Genomic DNA, 18,524 nt, shown 5'->3' with positions numbered 1-18,524 from the left:
TCTCAGTTAGGGCTATTATGTCTTCAGTGCCTCTCTTGATCTTCCTTTAAAAAGAGAGAAAGAGAGAGAAAACAAGCAGGCCTCAGGCCCAGAGCCTTTACTAAGCAACAGGATCTATCTAGACTATGATAATATTGTTTTCATGTTCCTTGTATTTATTTGCAAAGTTAGTTTCTATTTGTAACACAAAATACTGGTCTTCTGTTTATAACAGTGACATAAAGTCTTTTTGAGTAGATTGAAAAAGTTGATGGAAATGTCTGGAAGGGCGAAGATGGAAGACAATTCCAGAAGCCTGGGAAAGGATGCTTTAGCGCATCTCTTTCCACACTGTTTCTGCTGCACTGTATAGGGTGGGATTTTTAGGCATCCCTATTTTACAGTTAAGAAAAATGAGGTTCAGAGAGGGGATGTGCCTTGCCCAAGGTCACACAGCGAGAGGGTGGCAGAACCAGGGTGGGCACGCAGGGGTTCCTGACTCCAGAGCTTGTGCCCTAGACTGTGTGGCTACCGGGACAGGGCTGCCCAGCCCATGCCACGGCTCAGGGCCAGTGTGCCTCTCCTTCCCTGCCAGGGAAACCATGGAGCAGATGGCGTCTGTGAAGCCAGCAGACTTCCATGCATCCGTGGGCAGAGACAGGCACCTGCAGGGCCTGGACAAAGCTGAGGCAGCTCCTTCAGGCCCAAGCAGGCCCCCCCCACCTCAGGGCACCAAGTCTGCGGAGTCCCACCAGAGCAGTCTGACCAGCCTAGAGGGAAGTGGCATCTCTGAGCGCCTTCCACTGAAGTCTCCGTGCCAAGCTGGCGGGCCCCACCTGGAGGTATGCGTCTGCACGGGGCATGGGCTCAGAGCCTCAGGGCCATTCCCTGCATCTCCTGGAGCCTCCTGCCTCCAGGCCTTTGCTCAGAATGCCTGCTACTCCTGCCCTTGCCAGTCACAGTCCTGCCCAACATTCAGGGCTTGTGCCATAGCTCCCCACACCCCCGTCCCTCCGCCAGGAGCTCCCCTTTCTCCTATGAGAGCTTGCGATTTGCAGGAATCACAAATCACTGTGGAAATGTGACTTATGTGATGGATCCTCCCATAGAAAAACACATACGTATGCATGTGTACACATACACACACACACACCCCTGTAGTCCTAATGAGCCCACGGTAAGGAGTCTGTACTCGACCATGAACTCATTGAGGGCAGGCACCTGTGTCTCTCTGTTGGCCATCTTTGCACCTTGCATTAGATGCAGTGTGTTGGAGGTGTGCATATTTGATCAAGTTTATTTTCCCAATTCATCAGGCCCGGGCATTTCTGCAGTCAGGTAGGACCAAGGTGTTCCAGGCCCAGCCTGGAAGCCGTGTGGACATGAGAATCCCATTCCCGCCACGGGACGTTTCTGCTCCTCTTTCTGTTCTCAACTCAGGATATCTCAGTATCTCTCCCAAGGGCCCTGGCTCCCACTTCTCAGGGAAGCGGGACTTACTCAGGGTCTTCTCGGGGCGTGGAGTCCCTGAGGTTGGCTGGGTGCTTGTGCTGCAGGACCCTCACCCCCTGGGCCCGGCTGCTGGGAGCTGGGCCAGCCTCCCTCTCTGTGAGCCTCTGGAATGTAAGGCCCAGGCCAGGACTTGGGAAGGGTTTCCCAGTGTGCCTCAAGCACATTTCTCCGATTTAAAGGGACGCTGTCTCTTTCAGGAGCCCTGGATGGCATCCCCCGAGACAGACAGTGGCTTTGTGGGCTCAGAAACCAGCAGAGTGTCGCCCCTCACTCAGACCCCAGAGCACCGGTTCTCCCAGATCAGGTATCCTGGGGACCCCATCAGTGTACACACCTGAGATAGCCTGAGAATCAGAGTGCCTGTGAGCTCAGAACAGGGACAGATGGCCTGGGCGTTCTCAGAGCCCACACTTCATCCCCCCAAGGATGGTTCATTTCCCCTATCTTATTGATAGAGGGGAACTAAGGTTCAGAAAGGGAAAGCGACTTGCCCAGTGTCACTCCACCAATCATCGACAGACTGGGAAATAAATATTTGTTGAGCAAATGAATGATGAAATGGTGAATGAATAAGGTCTGTAGGGAGGGTGGCATGACAGAGCCACCAGGTAGAGTGATAGTCTCCAAAGCTGGATGCAGGCCCCTCGGGCTACCCAGGGCTGCCTGGGAAGGAAGGATTACAAATTTTATTTTTTTGTATATTATCTAAAAACTAAGTTGAGCTTTATAATTTTGTGTGAGTAGGCAGATGTACACTTCTGCAGTTTATAAAGAAAATGCATGTATAATGGGGGTGCATCCTCAGAAACACTGTACTGCCAGGGGTGCCAAGTCCCAAAGGTCAGGAGTTCATGGTTTAGCATGTGGAGGGTCTCGGCGGCTGTGGCCTCCTTCTGTGTGACCTCAGCGTGTCTCTCCCTCCATGGTCTCCCAGCACCCGAGGGACATTAGCCCAGTCTTTCACTCCGTCTGTGCCCCGAGATGCAACCTCCCACCGCCAGACCAGGGGTCTTCCGGTACCCAGAAGAGCCTCTGAGCCCATCATACCCAGGAGCCGAGCCCAGAGGCTCCCACCTGGCCAGGACAGTCCTCTCGGGCAGAGGGCACCCAGCTTCTGCCTGGAGCGGGCACTGGCGGCTGAGATGGGTGAGTAGATGCATCTGGGTTGGCCAGAACCTGGGGGTGGCTGGATTGCATGGGTTAAAAAAATCAAATCCATAAGAAAACTTGCATTACCCTATAGATGCAAAATATCTTACAGGTTCATTGTAGGAAAATTTGAAATTGCAGGTAAGGTGGACAAAAGGGAACAAAAGAAAAAATAATAAGCTAAAAACCGTCACTGCTGACATTTTGGTGTAGAACCTGTGAGCTGTTTTCTTTGTCAGTGTGTGTGTGTTTATTTACAAATACTTCAAATGGAAATGGGATATTATACGTGAATGTTTAATAACCTCCTTTTTTTTTTTTTTTTTGTGGTGCGCGGGTTCCAGAGCATGTGACCTCTGTAGTTTGTGGCACGCGGGCTCTCTCATTGAGGCGCACGAACTCAGTAGTTGTAGCGTGCAGGCTTAGTTGCCCCCCGGCATGTGGGGATCTTAGTTCCCCGACCAGGGATCGAACCCATGTCCCTGCACTGGAAGGTGGATTCTTTACCACTGGACCACCAGGGAAGTCCCAGTAACCTCCTTTTTTTCACTAAACACCATGTCATGAACACTGTGTCTATAAATCTGTGATTTCATTTTTTACCTTTAAAAAATGCTTGTGAACTTTTTATTGAAATAAAACATACAGGAAAGAATATAAATTGATGAATTTTCTCGAAGTGACCACAGACCAAGAAACTCAACACGATTAGAAGCCCAGACCCCCCTCAAGCCCTTCCCAGTCACTCCCACACCTCCCAAAGGTAACCACTGTCCTCAGATTAGCTCTGCCTCTTAAGGTTCACCATTTAAAAATTTGAAATTTAACTTTAGTTAAAAGTTTAATTAATTAAAGAGTCACATGCAGTTGTAGGAAATAATACACAGAGATCCTTCCCCCAGTTCTTCCCAATAATAATATCTTGCAAAACCATAGAGCAATGTCACAACCAGATATTGACATGGATTCAGTCAAGACACAGAACATTTCCACTGTCTCAGTGTCCCTCATGTTGCCCTTTTATAGACACAGTCACCCCCTCCTTAACTCCTGGTAACCACTAATCTGTTCTCCATTTCTGTAATTTTGTCATTTCAAGAACATTATAGCAATGGAATCGTATAATATGTAACCTTTTGGGATTGGCTTCTTTTTCACTCAGCATGCTTTTCTGGAGACTCATCTAGATTGCTCCATGAATCGATAGTTTGTTCCTTTATATATCGCTGATTCGTTTTCCAAGGGCTCATTGTTTTAATGCATGGGCCAGATGAGTGGTTTGTAACCTCTGGTCACCCATCCCTTTGAGAGGCTAGTTAAAGTTTTGAATGCTCCCCCAAGAGACATGCACACAGGCAAAGGTGTGACTAATTTCAGAGGGAGGTGAGGCTCCGAAGCCAGTCCCAGAGCACCCTGGTGATGCACAGAGTCTGGGGACCCTCATGGAGGAGCAGGGGGCTCTTTGTAGGGGGAAGGCCCTGGAGACTTGGATCTGATGCCGAAATGGTGGATGGTGGAGGGAAATCTAGTTATAAACAGCTCTGCAGGCCCACTTTGCTCCCAGCAAAAACCACATCTTCTTCCTGTTTTGAGGGTCATCGACCTCGATAGGAGCTTCATTCATGACCTCAGCCGGGCCCCATCTCTTCACCCCCAGCACCCTTCCACCCGCACAGGTTCTCACTTCAAGGGTCCTCTCTGTGTGAACTCACTCTGACCCCTTTCTGCCTCCCTAGTGGTCCCTGGCTCAGAGTTCAAGGGCCGAAAGCAGCTTTCTGAGCAGCTCCCCCATGGCGCGACCATCAGCCCACCCCCGACCCTGGCCCCTGCAGCCGCCGCTCCACCCCATGGGCCCGCAGAGACCGCCTCCACCTTCCTCCTCACCAGGACGGGGCGAGAGTAAGTTGCATACTTGGGTGCTGTGGATTCAAGCTCGTCATAGAGCCGGGAAGCGCGGGCTTTCTAGTGTCTCCATCCAGTGGCGGCTGTGCTGAGGCCAGACGGACCCAGGCATCCTGCCTCCCAGCTCAGGGCTGCTCCTGTGGGATGTCATTGATCTAGATTCTGAGGACACTTCTCCAGCCGGTGGGAAATGACCTAGAGGTTCACCTTGCTGGTGCTAAGACCCCTCTGCCTGTCCCCCAACATTTCCCTTCCAAGACAGGTCTGCACTTCCCAGGGGTGTGTTTTCTGCAGTTTACGCATTCATTGTATGAACTGAGAAGGGACAGTTTTTTCAACTTTTCATTTTTAATCCAAGTGCAGTTTTTCTACTGAGAAAGTTTTCTCCTTGCTTCATTAAACAGAAATGGGAAAAGAGATTAGTCAGTCCTCTTACTTCTCCTCTGAGTAGCTTTTGGCCAATAATCAATCACAGGCCTTTGTTGGGTTGGGGTGTTGGCTTCCAGGCCTGAGTTGAGTAAGTTCACTCCTGCAGTCTCCTCTGATATCTACAGGGGAATGAGAGGCTTATTTACCTACAGTATGCCAGCCCCTGGGAATACAATAGTGGGCAAGACAGTCCTTGAGCTCGTAAGGCTCACCATCTTGTAGGATGGACCAAGAAACAGGTGGTTGCACCCCCAGTGTGATGGCACAGGGCTGAAGGACTGTGGGAGCACAGAGAAGGGGCATCTAGCCCAGTCAGAGGCTTCAGGGAGGGCTTCCTGGAGGAAGTGGTATCTCAGCTGAGACCAGAAGGAAGAGAGATGGAAGAATATCCCAGCAGAGGGAACAGCATGTGCAAAGGCCTAGAGGTGAGAGAGTGCCCGCCACCTTTTAGGCACCAAATGTTTATTATAGCCGGATCCTCAAGTATGAGGTGGGGTGTTAAACAACAAAAGCAGAGAGGAAGACAGGGAGACCTGGGGGAGATCTCGGAGGGCCTCAGACACATGTGGTTAGAAGTTTGGATGATGGCTCTGCTCAGGAAAGGTGCTCACTGAATATTCATGAATGTAGAAAGTCTCATCTAAGGACAATGAGGGAGGCTTTAAGCCAGGGAGAAGCGTGGTTGGGTTTACGTTTTAGAAAGAATTCTCTGACCACTGTGAGGGTGAGAACAGAGGCCAGGGGATTGCTGAGAAGGCTGCCGCACCCAGGAGAGAGGTTATGGGGCCAGTGGGGAGGGAAGGGAGGTGCATTTGAAAAGAGATAATTAGGCATTGGGCCCACAGGACTTGGGAGTTGGTTAACTTTTGGGGTGTTCAGGGAAAGAGAAAGGTTTAGAATGACTCAGATTGTTGGCTGGCCAACCAGTTGGATGCTGATGTGGAGATGGGGAACCTAGGAAGGGGGAGAAAATTGCAGGGAAAGATGACTTATAAGTGCCATCTGGCACTCAGTCACTAAAGGATTAGGTCAGGAAGACCGAGATCCTGGTAGAAACAAGCCAGAGAGGACAAGTGACGCCTAAGGGGGTATTCCAAATCCCAGGCTCTCGTTCAGCGGCCTTTGGCCTGGACAGGGAGCCAGAGCCGCCCCAGTCCTGCACCCATCACGGGGCCTCAGCCCTGCCTTTCGGGGGTTAACTGGTGACCGGAGTTCTCACTCTCCTGCAGCCGCCACCCTCATGGTTTGCCTTGGAAACCCCAACAAGCGTTGCCCTGGGAATTGCCAGGGGAACCAACTGCCCTTAGACGCACAAGCGCCAGGCCATAGCCAGAGGGAGGCCTCCCGCCTCCTCTGTGCACCCATCTGAAGGCTGATGTCTGCTGAAGCCGGCACCAAGAGTCCAGGGGCCACCAGGCAAGAACTAACCCTGAGGGGAGCCCTCACCCCGGAAGCTGGTCCGAACAGTAGACGTAGAGCTTGCCTCAGCCTGGAGGACGGCCGTGCCCAGCCCGGACTCTGATGCCCCGTGTGTAGGGGGGTTTGTGTGTAGCAGTGTCTGGGTAGAATTGGCTGCTGCAGTGCCAGCGACACCCTCAGAATGAGACCCTAGAGATTCAGGGACCGATCGGGGAGAAATGCAAACAGGATTTACTCCCAAGATGCTAGTGGCTTGTGAGATACCTTGCCAATCACAGGTTGGGCTGTGTTTGGGGGCTTCCCCAGCATGACAGCAGCCTTGCCTGTGGCACCCCTGCAGCTTCCAGCCTGCTCCCGTTCAGTTGGTGATGGGAAGCACCGTGTGTCTCTTTGTCCCTTCTCCACACACACACCTTTACTCTGCTCCCTCTGGGAGCCTGGAGGCCAGCTCAGTGCCATTCTCTGAGCATCAATGAGGTCTCAGGGGTTGTGAGATGGGGAGGCCCACTCCTTGCCTGCCAGGGGCTCACTGTCTGGTTGAGGAGACAGATAAACAAGCATCTTCCGCCAGGAGCAGGGAGATGGGCTTGAACAACGTAGGAAACGTTTGGGGGAACCCAGGAGCGGGTGCTGAGCGAAGGCGGGAAGGAACCAGGCCTGGACAGATAGCTAGGGTTTCTACAGACAGAGGTTGAGGAAGGGGAGGGCAGCCCGGGGGCCGAGGCAGGTCAGAATTGAGATTTTAAAGTGCACCTTGAGCCAATGCCCTTTCTTCTCTGCATCCTCATCTCTGTCTTGAGAATTTGTCACTGGTGCTTCAGAATAGTTACTCAGAGGCCCTGCATGCTAGGTTGGGTAAACCTCAAAGAGGTTCTGCTTTGCTCACCAAATGTGCAGGGAGGGACATGAACTCAGAGGGGTGTCACGATGTGTAGCAAGAAAAGCGGACACACAGGGAAGTTCGAGAATCCACCGACAGCAGAGTTGGACGGTGCCTGCTGGAAAAGGACAAAGACCTGGCATCCAGGCAGCACTCAGGCGGCGGCTGCAGCTATGTTCACTGTGCATCTGTTCTTTCTCCTGTCTCCACCCCCCCACCCCAGCCAGGCCATCCGTGAGCTGCAAGAAGAGGTATCCCGGCTCCGGCTCCGGCTGGAGGACAGCCTGCACCAGCACCTCCAGGGCAGCCCGAAGCGCCCAGCGTCCAACTTTGACCACCCCGCCCGGGCCCGGGACCAGCCAGCTGATTCCTCAGCCACTTGGGGGTCCCATTATGGCAGGTGGGTGAACCCCAAACTCCCACCCCTATGCCCTGGTGGGAGCTACAGAGGGTTGAGTTGGCCAACCTCTGGCTCTCCCCAGACATGTGGACTCAGGCACAGCCACATCCCTCTCTCGCTTATTCACTCATTCATTCACTCTTACATTTTTTTTTACCATGTGATATTTGATACATAGAAGAACATATTAAACATATGTGTTAATAATAAAGCATGATACAGTGAATATCCTTGAACTCATCACCCAAGTGAAGAGCTAGAACATTTTCAGGACGCTCACCCTCTCACCCACCCACTCAGCAGCTATTCACTTGTGATGACTTATAAAATCATCTTTAACTAACTAACTTCTGAGTATTTCTATTGGAGGGCACTACGTTAACGTTTTTAATGGACGTTGTCTCATCAATCCTTCCAACAACCCTCTGAAGTCATTGCTCCTATTATCCCCATTTGACAGATGAGGAAACTGAGGGGCAGAGAGGCTCAGAGCCATTTTCTATGAGTCTGACTCCAGAGTCTTTGGTTTTGACTTTCATATTCTCCTCTTTCCTTATGTTATAAGCGTTTCTCTGGGTTGGGCTTCTCACTGATCATCTTTAAAGGCTGCATGAAACCTCATCCAGTGACATCATCTCTCTCTCTCTCTCCCTTTTGCTAGTAGATCCACAGAGAGATTGTCTGGTGAGCCTGGGGGTGCAGAGCAAGCAGTCCCCGCAGGAAGGAGGCAAGCCAGGTCCTCCTTGGTGCCTCGGGAGGTGCCTCGATTGTCCCTGAGTAAGTGACCACCCGCCTGGACTGATTTTTGGAGGCCACAGTCTGGGCATGCTGGCTAAGTGGTCAGGGACTACAGCAACAGCCCTAGAGGAAACTTGCAGGTTTTGGGTGTCTTTTTTAGGTAGTTGTAGTGCTCTGAAATACCATGTACTTCTAATGACAGCAGCAGTATGCTACGCACGTACTACGAGCTGCGGTTTCCGTAAGGGCTTTGCGTATGTGTATCATCTTGCTTAATCGTCACTGCAAGATGGGTCGTATTATCCACGTTCTGCAGATCAGGACACCAAAGCCCGGAAGCACAAGGGCCTTGCCTGAAGGAATATGGCTCTGGAATCAGTGGCCCCAGCTCACTCCTTTCTAGCTGTGTGGCCTTGGCCAGGTTGTTCACCTGCCCTGCACAGTTAAATGGACAGCTAACAGTGCAGTGATAATAGCGTCCGCTCCTGGGGTTGCTGTGAGGGTACGTGACATGAAGCATGCCAAGCATTTAGCACAAGGCCAGGGGTCCAGATATGTCAGCTGTGATTACTAAGGGGCAGAGCTGGGTTTAAAATCTAAGCCTGCCCCAGAGCCTGAACTTGTGATCCACCCACTCCCTAAACTATGTGACCCCCCCACCCCCTCCCCCTCTGATGCCCCTCTTTCCACCTCAGGTTCCGAATCTGAGCCAGCCTCCCCCAGGCTGTTCTCTGAGAGGGGCAAAACCACCGAGGACAGTCCACAGGCAGCTCGGAATAGAAGGAGAGGAGTGGGTAGCACCGGTCGGCCAGAGAGGGTCACCTTCCGGGGCCAATACACAGGTGGGCCAGGAGGGGGCGCTGGGTGGGCATGGTCCCCAGGTTGGTCTCTGTCCTGAGAAGGCTCTTCCATTTAGCCAGTGGGCCATTGAAATACTATCGTTTTTTTATGAGTTGTGTGATACAGAAACATCAGGGAGTATTGTCTCTTTGAATCTGGGTGCGTTTGTTTATTCATTCACTCAGCAAACAGTTTCTGAGGCCTCCCCTTTGTCGGGGCCCATGCTTGGTTCTGGGGAAGCCCATTCAGCTGGTCATTCATGAAGCGGTTTAAGGAGAGCTTGATGTTTGCAGGACCTGGGTGACAAGGTGAACACGGAATCACTCCTGGACTGCCTTAAGGTTCTGATTCCCCAGGGGGCCCCGTGTCTCACGGACTGGGTACCCGGCACATAGTAAGGCTTGAGGTGACACATAGTAGGATTTCAGAGTGCTTAACATTAAAACAAATATGGATACGGCTCCTACTTTCATGAATCTGACTGCATAGCAGAGAGGACCAGTAACAAATAAGCAATTATAGTAAATGTGTGAATTATAGTAAGTAAATTATAGCCGTGGCTCTCACCCATACCTCACTGGGAGGGAGGGCTGTTAACCTCAGATACGATGCAGAGAAGGCAGGAAATGAGATACAGTGTCTCCCAGCAGAGCAGATAGAAGCCGAGGGTTAGAAGTGAAAGCAGCAGCGCGTCCAGGGGCCCCAGTGCAACACACACAGAGTATAAAGTGGGGACCCTGCACGGCAGAGGGGAGAGAAAAAGTAATTAATCAGGCAACATTCTGAAGGTCTTATTTGAGACTCAGGGATGGACGAGGCACGGGATGGCAGGGCTGGGTGCAGACCCAAGACCCTGTCCAACCTTCTGATGACCTTGAGCACTTGACATCTGCCAGGCGCGGGGCAGGATACCTCACGGGTATGACCCCATTCAGTCCTCCCGCCAAGCCTATGAAACCCACAGTATGACTATCCCTATTTCCCAGCTGCTTGGAGCACAGAGAAAACACCACTGACTCCATGCCCAAGCCATTCTAATCCTAACCAGCAAGCCGGGGTATGGGGGAGTAACGTCACACTGTGTCATTGCTTGTCATGTCTTCCTGGCCTGCTCTCCAATCCTGACTGAGCTTGCATTTGTTGGTTGCTTCTGTATATCAAGAACTAGGCAGCTGGTCCCTAAATAGGATCTGAGATGAAACAGGAGTCTGGAGAGAGCTTATAATAAACAGACAAATAAAAGTGTTTTTATGTATATGTACATGCACAATTACATAGCTACATATTTATGCACATATATCACATGTGTGTGCACGTGTGTGTGTGTGTGCATGAGAAAAAGATTGAGAGGGAGACTGTTAAACCATTTGGAGGAAGAGGACAGAGATCCTTCTTCTAAATCATCCCCCATTCTGCATCCACGCCCAACTGACACTGACTGTCATGGTTTCTTCCCCAGGCCAGGAGTACCATGTTCTGACCCCCAAGACTGTCCCAAGAGGCAGTGGCCCAGTCTCCTGTCCCCACTGCCGACCCGCTAGGACAGAGGATCCAGGTAGGGGATGGTACCTGAAGAAGCGGCCGAGGCTGTGAGGCTGCAGCTTCTTGCCCTTGGCCTTGGGGGTGCAGTTGGGCCAGACATGGGCCACCCTGAGCTGTGCGCGGGTCAAGATACAGACAAGGGAAAGAGATTATTTTTCTGGTCTTTTTAGCCCTCCCAGGGAGTCCTGCCCTCACATCTATTCCTCCAGGTGCTTTGCCTGAAGCCACTCTCCTTCACCTTGACATAGAGAAGACATGAACATGATTCCAGAAGGTCCTGATGCGGGGAGGGGTGCAAGCAGCAGGGGGGCTGGCAGCACTGATTGTCTTATCTCCCCTCTGTCCTCCCTCCACTCCTCACTCTTTCCCCCAAACCCAAGAGTTTAGGGGAAGAGTAGTGGGGAGAGAAGTGGCCTGAGAATATGGACACCAGGTTCTAGTCCCAGTTCTGCCACCGACACGCTATGTGACATTAGGCAAGTTCCTTAACGTCTCTGAGCCTCAGGCTCCACATCCATAATGAAAGGTTTGGAGATGGTCTCTGAGGCCCTCTCAAGCAGTAATGATAGTGACGGGGCTGTCATTTAGTAAGCCGTTACTATATACAGGGCAACACGCTAAGGGTTGCACTAACATTAGTCCTCACAACCTATGAAGTAGGTTTTGCACATTTTATGACTTATGTCCATTATATGAGTGAAGAAACTGAGGCTCCGAGAAGTTAAGTAACTTGCCCAAGGGCACACAACTTACGAGTGGTAGAGTCAGGATTTGAACCCAGGTCTTTGTGACTCTAAAGCCCTGGCTCTTCACCACTATATGGCTGCGCCTTTGCTAGAGTCCCAATAAGCCTACCACTCATTCATTTATTCAGCACCTTCCCATACTGGGCCCTGGGCCTTGTCCCTAACAAACTCTTTAGCTAAGCAGATGAAACAGAATGGTCAGAACTGGGGTGGGGGAGCACATAACTCAGCCCGGTGGGTGGTGGGACTTCCCAGAGGGAGTGACGCTGAGCTGAGGCCTGAAGGAGAAGCAGATGGACCCTGGAATTCTCCCAGTTGTGGTGCTGAGGATTTGTGCAGGAAGAGAACCAGGATGCCCACTCTCCTTCTGCTCACTAGGCCTCCACTGACTCGCCCTGGTACCCAGGGGCCGTTGTGGGCTGGTCCCACCTGGAGAATGGGCCTGTGTCACTGTGGAGGATGACCCATAGGTACAAGGGCTCCAGTCGGGAGAACCAGGCTTGAGATCAGACAGAGGACCACTGCTTCCCAGCTCTGAGACTTGGCAAATTATTCAACCTTTTGGAGCCTCAGTTTGCCCATCTGTAAAATGGGGGAGTGATGATGGTAGCTAGACCAGTGGCTTGTTGGATTTGATCAACTAATGCATGAAGACCCTGAGCAGAGGGCCTGGCTCAGGAGATGCCTCTCAATGTCATGGTTACCATCAATATTGCTGTCACCCAGTGGGGGCCGCTTGTCTCCTCTGCAGTGGTCCCTGAGGGAAGCTCAGTGCTGCGGGAGGCTTGTGGGGGCCCAGTGACTTAGACATAATCCTCTCCTGACGTCTCTGCTTCCTCTTCCAGGTGATGCTGGCACCAAGGACCCACTGGGACCATCTCACACTGAGACCCAGCGATGTCCCCTGTGTGGTCGAGTTGGGTCCTCCTCCAAGGGGGAGGGCCCAGACTCAGCCAGCTCTGGTAGGGACAGATGCTCCATCTCTTCCCCCAGCTCCACTGGATTCCAGTGTGGGCCCCTGGGAGGGGGCACTTAGCCGGGGTGGCAGCTTGCGCAGTCTGGGATGGAGCAAACTGGATGAGAGTTGGCTTCCCCAAAGCAAGGCACTCCCGGCATGGCCGGCCCCGTGTCCAGATCTAATGGGGCTGGTGGGGCTGGGAGGACCCTCTGTTCTCTGTTGGATCTTCCCAAGTGGTGAGACTGTGTCTCTCTGGTGTCCCTCCCTGACAGCACCGGAAATGGCCACCACCAGGAGAAACGCATCTTCTACCTCCAGCCCCAAACAAAGGAGCAAGCGGACAGGGTCGTCACCCGGGCCGCCTCCTGCACTGTGGTATCTGGCTGCCGCGCCCTCAGCACCAGCCCCTCCTGCCTTTGCCTATGTCTCCTCGGTTCCCCTCGTGCCTTATCCATCAGCCACTGTGTAAGAACCTTCCGTTCCAACCCTCCTAGCCTTTCTGTCTGAATCGCTTAACAATTAGCATTCAGACCTGAGTTGGGTAGCTGAGAACTCGGGCACTGAGTAGTCCTGTGTTTCCCCCCGCCAACACTCATGCAGTCACTCAACAAACCCTGAATGCTCTCTGGGCACCAGTGAGAGTGCTTGGCCCTGGGGACCCAGCAGTGAAGGAGGCTGGCAGAGGGCCCTGACCTCTTACAGACTCAGGGGCACCTAGGACCTTAACCATCTTCCATCTCCTTATGGGACTTCTCAGAGAGCAAGTAATACTTTTTCAAAAACTAGGCTTTATTTTTAGAACAGTTTTAGATTTATAGAGAAATGGAACAGATAACACAGAGAGTTCTCCTATACCACCCCCCAAACACAGTTTCTTCTGTTATATACTTCTCACCTTGATATGGTATAGTGCAGTCAGTGAACCATGATTAATACATTGTTATTAACTAAAGTCCACAGTTCGTTCAGGTTTCTTAGTTTTTACCTGAAGTGCTTTTTCTGTTCCAGGATCCCCCCCACCCCACAAGTTACCACATGCATTTAGTTGTCACATCTCTCAGGCTCCTCCTGGCTGAGACAGTTTCTCAGATGTTCCTTGTTCCCGATGGCCTTGACAGTTTATAGGCATACTGGTCAGGTCCACGGCCAGAGGAGCAATCACTTTTTACATGGATTTGGATGTACCATCAGTCAAGACAGAAAAAGCACAGCAGTTGAGGCGGAAATGGTCCAGGTTTTAGAGTCAGAGCTGTACTGGAATCCGGTCTGCCGCTTATTAGTGGTGTGGCCTTGGTAAAGCTACTTCCTCTCTGAGCCTCGCTTTTCCCATCTGTTAAATGGGGTCAGAGTCTCAGTCACGTACAGTTGTATGAGGATTGAACGAGGCAGGTGGCGAGAGCCCCACGAGCTGTTTGTGGGGTTCGTAGTGCGGTGCCAGCAAATGCTCTTTGCTGAATAAACGGCAGCTTTGGTCATCACAGCAAATGCTGGTGCTGTTAATATTGTCATTAGTAAGAGGAAAAAATGAGGAAAGGTGGCTTCAACATGACGGGATTGTGCAGGAAAAAAAAGGCCTGGACCCTGGAATTAGGAGATCTTTCTCCTTCTCCTGACTGTCATCAGCTAGTTCTATGCCTCAGTTTCCCTCACTGTAAAATGACTGGGTCGGGGGTCCTCTTCAGTGGTGTGTTGTCAGAAGCCTGTGTCTGTGAGCAGCAAGAGGCCAGAGTTTCCATCAGGGCTGGCGCTTGGCAGGAGCAGAGGCCCAGGCTCCATCCAGCTCCACGAGGAGTCCTGCCTACAGTGCGGTTTCATGCTCTCCTCTCAGCTGAGATGGGGTGGGTTGTTAAGGAACCCTCTGCTCCAGCAGTTAAGAGAGGCCGTACTGCATGCTCAGGCCTCTGATTCGTTGGACAGGAAAGGGTTTGCCTGGAATTTGGTGGCCCAGGAGAAAGCTCTGAGCGTCCACGGTAGCCATGGGTCTCTACTTCTGAGGCCATTCCAGATCCTTCCAGGCTCAGACCTGTGGGCAGAACTAGCCAGGTTGGTGTCCTCAGGCCTGGACAGGCCGTGGGGAAGGGGAAAGACCCTGAGCTTTAGTGCCCAACAGACCAGGCCAGCAGGTCACTTTGCTCCTGTGCCTCAGTTTTTCCTTCTGTGAAATGGGTTGTGGTGAGGATTAAGTGAGCTGATGCATAGCAAGCCCATAGTACTTAGAAGGTGGCCAGTAACCACAGTGCTTCTAATGCTACTGGAATTGGGGCTGATGCCACCCTGAAGTTTCTCCAGCTGCCCGTCAGCAGGACCGAGCATGCTCAGTGGCTGAGGCCAGGAACCCTTAGAAAGCTGAATGGGCCTGTGCTGCCGCCTGCTGGCCAGCCACGTTATAGCCCCTGCAGCAGAGGCTTTCTAGCCAGTTTTTTCGTTTTGGGGGGTTTCTTGGTTGTTGTTTGTTCTGTTTTGTAGCTTCTGCCCTAGGGGGAGTTTGGGGTAACTTTCAGGCCAAGCTGGTCGTCGGAATTATCAGAAGGCAGGGGTGTGTGGGGACGCAGTACTTACACCAGCTAGTCTGCCCTTAAGGGAGGGAACTGGATGCAAGAAGCCCATTCATTCAGTTCAGATGATACGTATCAGCATCTCCTGGGAGCTAATTAGCTCTGGGTTTAAATCCAGTACTGCTCCTTCCAGCTCTTTGACTCTGGGGGAGTCCTCAGCAGCTGACATTTACGGAGCACTGGGCACACAGAGCTTCTAACCTGAATTTTCCTGTTGGATCTACCCTGGGAGGTAGCTAAATATGGCTGTTTTCCATGGAGAAACGGACCCCTTGAGAATGATGTAGCTTGTTCATGGTCGTGCTGGTGGCCAGGATCTGGGGAGCTTCCTGCATCACTTAGCTTCTCCGAGCTTCACTTTGCTCATCTGTAAGATAAGTATAAAAGTACCTACCGAATAATCAAGACAGTGCTGGTAAAGGACTTATCTCAGAGCCTGGCAAACGGGTCCTGACGATGAGGATGCCAGCCCCAGGCCAGGCGCCGTGTTTAACTGAGGAACCGCTTTCCAAAGCAGTGGCACCATTTTACACTCCCACCAGCAGTGTTTGAGGGTCCCGGTCTCCCCACATCCTCACAGACACTCATTGCTATCTTTTTGCTTTTAGCAGTGAGTGTCTCTGAGGACACCCAGTGGGTGGGGAGTGTGTGAAGTGGCATCTCATGTGGTTTTGATTTGCATTTCCCTGCTGGCTAATGATGTTGAGCATCTTTTCATGTGCTTGTTGGCCATTTGTACATCTTGTTTGGAGAGACATCTGTTCAGATCCTAGCAAAGCCCTTTTTTCACGCTGTGCAATAATGCAATTTAGAAAGTGAAGGGTCAGGAATAAGACCAGAGTTTACAGCGTGCCAAGCAAAACACCAGTGAATGTCTCCGGCCAAGTTCTCCTAAACCCATTCCTGCTCTATTTAGGGAACATGTTTCTTTGTCCCTCTCTTTCCTACACACTTTACTCCACAGGTGCCACGCCCTCTTCTTGCCCAGCATCGGTTTCTTTGAACCTAAACTTGGCATCCTTGGAGGAATGCAGTAGTCATTTCTTGGAGAAACCTGTGCTTCAGCTCATGGCTCCTCAGCCGGTTTTTCCCAGAACTTTTTTTTTTTTGCTGTACGTGGGCCTCTCACTGTTGTGGCCTCTCCCGTTGCAGAGCACAGGCTCCGGACGCACAGGCTCAGCGGCCATGGCTCACGGGCCTAGCCGCTCTGCGGCATGTGGGATCTTCCCGGACCGGGGCACGAACCTGTGTCCCCTGCATCAGCAGGCGGACTCTCAACCACTGCACCACCAGGGAAGCCCCCCCAGAACTTTTAAACAACACCGTACATTCCTGCAGGACCAGGCTGGGGGGAATGGGTGGAGCCAGACCCTCTCACTCCTGCAGAATCCTAATTATTATTATCACGTTTCTCCAGCGTTCCCACCTGACAAATAGGGCTCCATACATGACCTCTCTGATGAAGGGGCTTTGCTCCAGAGCCTGGGGTGAGCCTGGTCTTCCAGGCTCTCAGACTAGAAGCTCCAAGAAGGCGGCGGGTGTTGTTCATTCACCATGGTGACCTCAGGCCCTAGTGCACTGGCTGGCACATATATGTTCCATTAGCATTTGTTCAATGAACGGGTAGATGAAACGGACCATTTTTTGAGGACTGTTCTGGTTCAGGCACTCCCGTTTACCTTGCTTCACCCCTCTAACACATCCCTCAGCGGGGGTCCTTTTTCTCATTTTAGAGGTGAAGAAGCTGAGACTCAGAATGTAGGGGCCGAGCTGGGGCTGAGAAGCCCCCAGCCCTCTCCGCGGTCAGTGAACGCACTCACGTCTCTCCCCAGGTACTACGCGCCTGCAGCACCTACCTCAGCCCGAGCAGCTGCCGAGTGGCCCCCCGCAGTCTCCTCTCGGCCGGCCGGGAGACCCCGGCACTCCATCCAGCTGGACCTGGAGGAGCTCAACAAGGCCCTGAGCCGAGCGGTCCAGGCTGCCGAGAGCGTCCGCTCCACCACCAAGCTCATGAGCCGTTCCCTGTCGGCCGACCTGCGCCAGGCCCGTGGCCTGCGGGGCTCCTGCCTCTTCTGACTGCGCTCAAGGCTCAGAGACGCACGGTGGGCAGGGGTGGGCAGTCCCTGTCGCCCTGGAAGCCCCGCAGACCCTCGTGAGGAGGGCTCCCTCCCCACCGGCCCTGCCTGCTCAGCCTCCGTGTTTCCAGAACGGAAAGGGTGTCAGCTGGTCCTCCAGAGAAGTCACTTCCTAGGGACCAGCCCTGAAGGAGGTGCTGGGACTGAGGCCACCATCTGTCCAGATGCCATCTCTGGGAGGCTCCTGGTCCTGCATTTGTCCATCTCCGGCTAACAATATGTATTTTATATACGGATGGACAGATTCCTTTTTTTCAAACTGAAGCATTTTCCTGGTCTTGGATCCTTCTTAGGAGGCCAGATAAGAAGGGACAGGGCCAGGGTCTCTGGCGAAAACTTGTCCACCACCTGTGACCAGCCACTCCAGAGTAGGTGTCTCTGGGAAGGACGTGGCGGGGACCTTTCTCCTGGTGACTGGTGGTCAGTGGGGCACTTTGAGGCCATTGGGATATCTCAGGATGACACACACCCAGCTTCTCCATGGTTGAGAGGCCTTTCCCGTGGGTCTGCTGGGATGGAGACACCCCCCGGAGGACCCAGAAAGCCATCCACCATGGTCCCCCTCAGTACCTCATCCCGAGACCCCCGGCTCTCCCCTGGGACCCCTGTGGAATTGAGCCAGTGGCCAGCTTCCTGCCAGGTCCTTGTCTGTGGCCATGAGGCCAGGCCATCTCCTGCTCCCTGACCTTGTAGCAGCTCAGACTTCAGCTTTTCTGGAATGTGTGTGCGTCAGTGATATTTGTATATTTGGGACATTAAAAAATCTATTTTCGTTATGACAGCAAATAAAGAAGAGTGAATATTGATCTTAAGAAATGAAAGCCAAAACCAAAAACATTCCCAAAGCCGCCCATATCTGTGGTGTGTGTCATCCACTTGTGGTTTCTAAAGTCAAGTTTGTGGGGTGAAAGATTTGGTGCCAAGTGGAGCCCTCCCCCCCGAGGGACCGGTTGGGTGCACATTTCCAGACTGCCTGCCTACCTCCCTTCAGTGCCTTCTGTCTCTCCAACTTTCCCCCTCAGAACCATAAAGCTTTCCACTGGAGGGGCCTGCGAGGAGAGGCCGTCTGACCAAGCTTCTTTTATGTGACACACAGCAAATTGGTGTCTGCAAGAGCACGAGCCCGGACTCTGTTTCCAGTGCTCCTTTTGGCAGCAAACAGCAACAACAGCTGCCATTTGCTGAGCGCCTCCTAGATGCCAATCCTTGAGCTAAGTGACCCACTGTGCGCCCATTTTATTGATGAGGAGACCGAGGTTCCGAATGCGCGAACTCACGATGGTCTGACTCCAAAGCCCATATACTTTGTCACTGTTTTTTCCTCCTTAAACCTCCATGAC

General features: G+C 52.3%; 1 protein-coding gene across 6 annotated transcripts in view; it reads left to right on the top strand.

Annotated features, from left to right (window-relative positions):
- Positions 1-17,990, top strand: part of AKNA (AT-hook transcription factor) — a 44,474-nt gene extending 26,484 nt beyond the window's left edge. For 5 of the 6 annotated variants that reach the window (XM_089913657.1, XM_089913658.1, XM_022578939.3 and 2 more), the window contains 11 exons: positions 575-821; positions 1,689-1,795; positions 2,426-2,637; positions 4,377-4,539; positions 7,494-7,670; positions 8,332-8,447; positions 9,104-9,250; positions 10,708-10,803; positions 12,382-12,498; positions 12,767-12,959; positions 16,882-17,990. In XM_089913657.1, the coding sequence (XP_089769783.1) occupies positions 575-821; positions 1,689-1,795; positions 2,426-2,637; positions 4,377-4,539; positions 7,494-7,670; positions 8,332-8,447; positions 9,104-9,250; positions 10,708-10,803; positions 12,382-12,498; positions 12,767-12,959; positions 16,882-17,125 (1,819 nt within the window). In that variant the 3' untranslated portion in view covers positions 17,126-17,990. The remainder of the gene's footprint in view (positions 1-574; positions 822-1,688; positions 1,796-2,425; positions 2,638-4,376; positions 4,540-7,493; positions 7,671-8,331; positions 8,448-9,103; positions 9,251-10,707; positions 10,804-12,381; positions 12,499-12,766; positions 12,960-16,881) is intronic. The other variant, XM_022578940.3, reaches the window with a different exon arrangement.
- The last annotated feature ends 534 nt before the right edge of the window (positions 17,991-18,524 follow it).

The sequence above is a fragment of the Delphinapterus leucas genome, chromosome 6, assembly GCF_059928025.1.
Source record: "Delphinapterus leucas isolate spDelLeu-1000000601 "Yukka" chromosome 6, BTC_Dleu_Yukka2, whole genome shotgun sequence".
Lineage (NCBI taxonomy): Eukaryota > Metazoa > Chordata > Mammalia > Artiodactyla > Monodontidae > Delphinapterus > Delphinapterus leucas.
The sequence above is the reverse complement of the archived record's forward strand: the minus strand, read 5'-3'. Positions and strand labels throughout refer to the sequence as shown.